General features: G+C 36.8%; 1 protein-coding gene across 1 annotated transcript; it reads left to right on the top strand.

The window, feature by feature from the left end:
- Positions 1 to 421: 421 nt before the first annotated feature.
- LOC110944601 lies at positions 422 to 4,081 on the top strand. The gene is made up of 3 exons (XM_022186259.2): positions 422 to 626; positions 1,396 to 1,646; positions 1,741 to 4,081. Exons 2-3 carry the CDS (start codon positions 1,464 to 1,466, stop codon positions 2,170 to 2,172), a joined length of 615 nt encoding a protein of 204 aa, XP_022041951.1. The 5' UTR covers positions 422 to 626; positions 1,396 to 1,463; the 3' UTR covers positions 2,173 to 4,081.
- Positions 4,082 to 7,834: the final 3,753 nt, after the last annotated feature.

Genomic DNA, 7,834 nt, shown 5'->3' with positions numbered 1-7,834 from the left:
AAGCCTCTAAAACCCTACCCTTTAAATAAACCCTTAACCGTTTTCTTAAAACCCTAAAATCCCCCACCCTAGCTGCACAACACCCCCTGCCCCTTCCCCCTCAAAAACTCCGGCCACCGGATTTCGGCCATCAGCGATGATTCCGGCTTCTTTTCTGACCGCACAAGCAACCCCAAACATCCTACTTCCTTCTATGTCTACCTCACACACACTCAAAGCCCCTCCTTAGTTCATAAACATTCCGACGGCTGAAACATCTGACTGAAGAATCATAGAGAGAGAATTGATGAAAGAGAGAGGACGACAGAGAGATGGAGCATCGACGGTGGTGGCGGTGCACGCCGGCGACGGCGTTACACCGGTGACGGTAATGATGATGATGACGACGATGCTGAAGACGGAGTGTCAATGGTGACGGTGGTTCGAGTCCGGTGCAGCAGTGGCGGAAGAACGGTGCCGAGGTGGTGAGAGTTCTAGTGAAGCTCCGGCGACGGATTTAAAGTCTCCGACAACTCACGACCTTCCGGCAGAACTCCGATGGGTTTCACGGCAGCGACGGCGGCAACGATGGGTGAACAGGGCGACGGTATTTCGGCAGCCTACACCCACTCGTTTACAGATCATCGGTTAGTACAAATCTTCTGTCTAGTAACTTGAATCCTCTGTGGTCTCAAATTACAAAATGAAAGTGTGTTTTGTGTCGATAGTTTTCGGGATCTTTGATATATTTGTAGCTGTTAGTTGTTTAGCGGAATTGCACATATATGTTTGTTGTGTTCTATGTTTTAATTTCTACAGGTAAAAGTATACAACTTGTTAATTGAAAAAGGATGAGTGGATTCATGTGTTCATGTATAAACAGCCATACACTCGAAATGGGTAATTGAATGTTGAGTTTTGTTGTATACCAATGATAATGTTTGCTGCTTAATGACTAATGCTTATATTTGATGAAAGGGTGCTCAATACTGTTTCCATGACAAATTGTTAGTTTAGGTTGTTGCACATATGTGGTTATGATATGATTTTTCTTTTTATAAACTGATTTTAATGATTTGCCATGTATAACTCTTATCTAGGATATTATTATTATTTGCAATTTTTGTGGTTCTTGTCTTGGTGCCTATTAGTTGACTGGTTTGGTGTAAATAAGATGTAAAGATATATATTATAATGATTGAGTTTGCTGTACAATAGGTGTTATCTTATACATGTCAAGTGCTTATATTTGATGATATGGTTTTTGGTTAAGTCCAAAGACAAACTGCTTATTTGAGATCTGAACGCATGAAAGATGATTTAAATTAGATTTGGGGTTTCAATAGAATTTTATTTAGGATTTTTGTGCACAAGCCGAATGGGAAACGTGTTGATTTAGGATTTTTGTGACAACAGAAAATCTACATGTATGGTATTGTTCAGGACACACGTGCGTGTTCCTAACGGAGTCTGGCATCGGGCTTATGTACTTTCAATTAAAAGATTTCAAACCCAGCATGTGGATGGGAGACGCAGTTATCAACTGCTTTGCGACATTCCTAAATTACGAAGAAGTTAACGGTAGAAAGCCGACCAAGGGGAAAAGCAAAGAGGTTTACAAAAAAATTGGCGAACGTCGCCGTCTTTTCTGCCACACGGTTTGTTTTGTAAGTTATTTGTTTACTTATATTTGTAAATCTTTTTTAATTACTTTTGGAAAAAAATTTCAGGTATTGATTGTTTGTTAATTTAAATGTGTAGAACGACAACGTCTTATGTAACACGAAGTACAATGACAAGGGTCGGTTGGAGAAGTTCAGCAGTGCGTTGCTGATGGTGCTGAATAAGGATGCTTCATTTTTGAAGCTGACAGGTTATACGATAATTGTTTTCCCAATACTGGAAAATCATCACTTTTATCTGGTTAGTTTTGACATGGAAAAGGTGGCAATAAGTGTAATTGACAACATGCGTGCTAGTGAGAGCATCTTGCGTTCATTTTGTCAACTAACATTTGGGGTCTCTTTCGCCGATGAAATCTCGGATATCTCTTCCACAATTTTTATAGTCAATAACCGTGCCCTGTACGTTATGATTACCATCTTTTATGACAACCTGGAGTTTGTGGGATTTCATGGGACCAATGTTAGCATTACGACATTTTGCTATAAACTCGGTGGTGGAAAAATCTAGCTTCCTCTTCTTTATAGATAAATCAAGATTTTTAGGAGACGTAAACCCATGGTAATGTTGTTCTACCCAGTCATATAATTCAGCCTCATCTGTATCTTTCAGACGTTTAAATATTTCACAGGCTTTATAATCTGTAACTTTTATGTTTAAGCGTGTTTTGGTGGAAATATTATCAACCTCAGACGGTTGACCGTCGGTTGCCTTTAGGTTTGTTGGCTCTAGAACACAAGACATATCGCAGATTTGTTATTTTTTTTTGTCGCCGATCTTTTCTTTCTTAGAAGTACCCAACCGTGTACAAAAACCTGCAAGTTGTGCATATTCCTCGTACATTGCAATAGCAGCTTCCATCGAACTAAATCTCGCATTGAAAAAGGGTTTGAAACCGGGCAGAACAACTGGCGTCCAATACCTACTGCCGTTAGGTGTTTCGTATACGTTGCTAGCAACTGACTCTGATCATTAATAGAAAAAAGCTTTAGGAAGTTGTTATACGAATTAATATATCATAAAAAAAGCTAGCAAAAAAATAAATTACATGCTTTCAATTACCCTGACATAACAAATCAGTTATACGAAACACCTAACGGCAGTAGGTATTGGACGCCAGTTGTTCCGTTCGGTTTCAAACCCTTTGTCAATGCGAGATTTACTTCGATGGAAGCTGCTGCAATGTACGATGAATATGCACAACTTGCAGGTTTTTGTACACGGTTGGGTACTTCTAAGAAAGAAAAGATCGGCGACAAAAAATAACAAATCTGCGATACGTCTTGTGTTCTAGAGCCAACAAACCTAAAGGCACCGATGGTCAACCGTCTAAGGTTGATACTATTTCCCCCAAAAGACGCTCAAACATAAAAGTTACAGATTGTAAAGCCTGTGTAAAATTTAAACGTCTGAAAGATACAGATGAGGTTGAATTATATGACTGGGTAGAACAACATAACCATGAGTTTACGTCTCCTGAAAATCTTGATTTATCTCTAAAGAAGAGGAAGCTTGATTTTCCACCACCGGGTTTATAGCAAAATGTCGTAATGCTAACATTGGTCCCACGAAATCCCACAAACTTGAGGTTGTCATAAAAGGCGGTCATCATAACGTACAGGGCACGGTTGTTGACTATAGAAATTGTGGGAGAGATATCATCGGTGAAAGAGACGCCCAAATGTTAGTTGACAAAATGAACGCAAGATGCTCTCACTAGCATGCATGTTGTCAATTACACTTATTGCCACCTTTTCCATGTCAAAACTAACCAGATAAAAGTGATAATTTTCCAGTATTATTGGGAAAACAATCACCGTATAACCTGTCAGCTTCAAAAGTGAAGCATCCTTATTCAGCACCATCAGCAACGCACTGCTGAACTTCTCCAACCGACCCTTGTCTTCGTAATTCGTGTTAAATAAGACGTCGTCGTTCTACATATTTAAATTAACAAACAATCAATACCTGAAATTTTTCCAAAAGTAATTAAAAAAGATTTACAAATATAAGTAAACTAATCACTTACAAAACAAACCGTGTGGCCGAAAAGACGGCGATGTTCGCCAATTTTTTTGTAAACCTCTTTGCTTTTCCCCCTGGTCGTCTTTCTACCGTTAACTTCGTAATTTAGGACCTTCGTAATTTAAGACCGTCGCAAAGCTGTTGATAACTGCGTCTCCCATCCACACGCTGGGTTTGAAATCTTTTAATTGAAAGTACGTAAGCCCGATGCCAGACTCCGTTAGGAACACACACGTGTGTCCTGAACAATACCATACATATAGATTTTCTGTTGTCAATACACTAGTGTATACGCCACTACAACTCAAAAAGATCAGATGTTACTCATTGCAATTCCAAACTAATATACGTTAGGTACTTAATACACTTAGTTTAATAAAGTTCTTTTCATTTACGTTATCGGTATACGACGTAATGTTCACAAACGTACCCTCAAACTATAATCAGATAACATGACATACACTTGTGTATCCATATTAACTTACATAAGCAGACACATCATAACCTCTAATATATAATTCATACATCGACTAAATAGGCAATAATAAAATCCCGTCAAACTGTTGCTTACCCTTTTGAACCAGCAATTTCGGCTGCTTCTTTTTGAGCCATGCCCTCTTTTGTCACAACCTTCCTGCCCTTCTTCTTTGGAGTTGCAACTTTGTACACGTGATTTTAAAAACAAAACATGTGTCTTAGGAGTTTGTCCATCATAACAAACATATTTTAAAAACCAAGATTGTCCAAAAAAAAAAAATACATAATGAGTTTCTTCTACACAAGCGGACATGTATCTCAAAATTATACTAGCTTTAGATTTCATTCATGTCTTAACGTCCACAGCTCGTAACAGAAACGGAGATTTCCCGTATTTCGACATCTCTTTTTTTCTTTTTCCTTTACCACTAACATCAGCTTCCGGCTCAACATTTTTCAAAGTTTCTTCTCTCATCGCCACCAACTCTTGTGTACTTGGAAGATGCTGAGACAACCCTAAGTCGAATGAGGGCATGTTGTCAAACCCCGACCGCGTTAAAACAACAAACCGCGGCGGAAACGTCGGGGAGTCAAGTAACAGAATCATTGTTTCATAACACATGAAATTTAAAGTTTGGTTTTATTAATTAAAATGTTTACATTGTCTTGGAATTTACAGAACATAACATGAATTAAACTGTCTTTCATAGTTTTATGTCACTAAGGCCCAAGTCCGCCTAAGTCTGTCACGAACATCATCATGCAATAGCTCCTGAAACACATGTGAAAATATGTACGTCAGCATAAAAATGCCTGTGAGAAACATAGGTTTTGTTATTAAAGATTCATAACTTGTAAGTTTAAAAGAAATGTTTATCAAAAAGTAGTCATGAACCTTAATTAAAATGTTTCCCTTTATAAATCAGATGAAAATCGACATGAAAATCAGATGATATAAATGAATTATGCATGGTTAAATAATTAACCAAGGAAAAATGAGTTGTGTAAAGTATGTCATTAAAACGATGTCTTGTAAACAATATGTCGTCTGTGTATAAAATGTATCATGTCTTTGTTCCTGTCGAAGTGGTTTAAATGACGCTACGAGATGTAATATCATAAAAGCACTTATATATAAGAAGTACCAGCGACGTATCCACCATGCTTTTATTATATTACACACGCCTCGTTATTAAAATCACTTACCAATAACCACCAAAAAATGTCTTGTCAAACCAATGCCATAGTTACGTATAACAATGTATAATGTCACAATGTCAGGTATAAACCATGTCTTGTATAATCAAATGTCAGATAACAACAGATGTCTTGTATGGTGAATAAAAAGTCTTTACTCAAACCATAGGTATAATGTCAATGTATAACCAAATGTCGTGTCAAAACCATGTACAAATTATGCTAAGTAAACATACAAGGTGCTAGAAATCAAGGTGCTAGATATGCTAAGTCGACATATAAAGCAAAATAGATCCTTGAAATCAATGTGCTAAGTCGACATATGCTGAGTAAACATATATAGCAAAAATGTAATGTATGAAATCAATGTGCTAGCATGCTTAGTTAATATACATAGCAACTGGCAATTGAAATCATGTATTATATGTGTACTAGATGAACATAGCAAGTATATGTCATGAAAGCATGAAAGTAACAAGTAGGCATGACACATGTGTATCACCCCAAAATATTTGAAAGCGGTAAAAGAGGGGACTATGTACTCATTTGAGCGTGCTTAATAGTCTTGGAAATTAAGACCAAATAAAGCTCGTAGGATCACTGAATCAATCGGCACCTAATATCAGATCACTATGTTAATAATCGGATTCTAAATCGGGAGATAGGATAGAAGATGTCTCGTAAACCAAATGAGTATTGGAACTCATGTGATATGGTTTAGCAAAGTCTGCATTCTGATTCAGAACCTATCCTAAGTGCTTAAGACCCGTTATGACCCGTTAAGGTAGTCTACGCTACTTTAACGTGTCGTTCGCGCAAATGCGCGTTCGAGACGCCTAACTAGTCCTATGAAAAGTATTATATGCCCTAACATGTTTAAATATGTTGCATAATCAGTTTAAGTGTCAAAAATTTAGTTACATATGCTTAAATTCAAATTATGCATGAAAACGACATTTTAGTCATTTTCCTAAGTCATATAAACTACCTATCATAACAACTAATTAAACTAAGTGACCATAAGGTATAACCTTGGAAGGTTATTCCCTATACAACTATGGTCACAAAATATGTTTGGTCGGATCCTAATGATCGACCAAACGAGTCGGGTTCGAAAGTCTAAGCGGTTGTCAAGACTGCTTGCTTATGAAATTGTTCGGGATTGGTTAGTGATAACTGTAGGCACAGTTGTCACAGTCTCCCATACTTTAGGAAATTTCGTCCCAAAATTTATTCGTAGGAGTCTGTTTAAGTAATTGTCTTGCGCGTAATCTAGAGTTTCATCTATTCTCATAGAATAACTCATCAAGGATCTCCATGTAAGGCATAACTTTATTATTCCCTAATGGATGCTTCCTTAGATAATGCAGGAAGTGGGAATGAGGGATTTTGTTAATGGTAAAACTAAATCAACCAATAGTACTTGTAAGTATCCTTTAAGAATCTAAGTTTTAAAACAGAAGGGTCTTGTAAGGATTTGTATTTCATTTTCCCAGTGGATATATTCTTCAGAAGCGGAAATGAATGGATAGTTCATTCTCCTTAATGGATTCTTCGTCAGAAGTGGAAATGGAAGATGAATAGGTTATTCATTTCCAATGGATATTTCTTCAAAAGTGGAAATGACTAGATAATTCATTTTCTGCAATGGATACTTTTATCAAAAACGGAAATGAAGGAATGTATAAGCTGTCCATTTCTCAATGGTTATTTCTTCAGAAGCGAAAATGGATGGATAATTCATTTTCCTCAATGGATACTTCGTCAGAAGTAGAAATGAAAGATAGTTAAATAGATTATTTATTTCCCCGATAGATATTCTCTTCAGAAGCGAAAATGAATGGGTAATTCATTTTCCTCAGTGGATACTTCGTCAGAAGTGGAAATGAAAGATAGTTAAATAGATTATTTATTTCCCCGATGGATATTCTTCAGAAGCGAAAGTGAGTGGATAATTCATTTTCCTCAGTGGATATTTCATCAGAAGTGGAAATGAAAGATAGTTAAATAGATTATTTATTTCCTCGATGGATATTCTTCGGAAGCGAAAATGAATGGATAATTCATTCTCCTCAATGGATACTTCGTCAAAAGTGGAAATGAAGGATTATCGTAAAGAATATTCATTTCCCGATGGATATTTCTTCAGAAGCGAAAAAGAATGGATAATTCATTTTCCTCAGTGGATACTTCGTCAGATATGGAAATGAAAGAATCAATACAAGACTATTCATTCCCTCAGTGGATTTTCTTTAGAAGCGAAAATGAATGAACAATTCATTTTCCATAGTGGATACTTCACCAGAAACGGAATGAATTTATTCATTTTCCTCAGTAGATATTTCTTCAGAAGCGAAAATGGACGGATAGTTCATTTTCTTCAGTGGATAGTTCGTCAGAAACGAAAATGACAAGATCAATGCAGGATTATTCATTCCCTCAGTTGATATTTCTTTAGAAGCGAAAATGAATG

Source organism: Helianthus annuus, chromosome 1 (genome assembly GCF_002127325.2).
Source record: "Helianthus annuus cultivar XRQ/B chromosome 1, HanXRQr2.0-SUNRISE, whole genome shotgun sequence".
Taxonomy (NCBI): Eukaryota; Viridiplantae; Streptophyta; class Magnoliopsida; order Asterales; family Asteraceae; genus Helianthus; species Helianthus annuus.
Note: the sequence above shows the minus strand (reverse complement) of the source record. Positions and strands in the feature narration are given on the sequence as shown.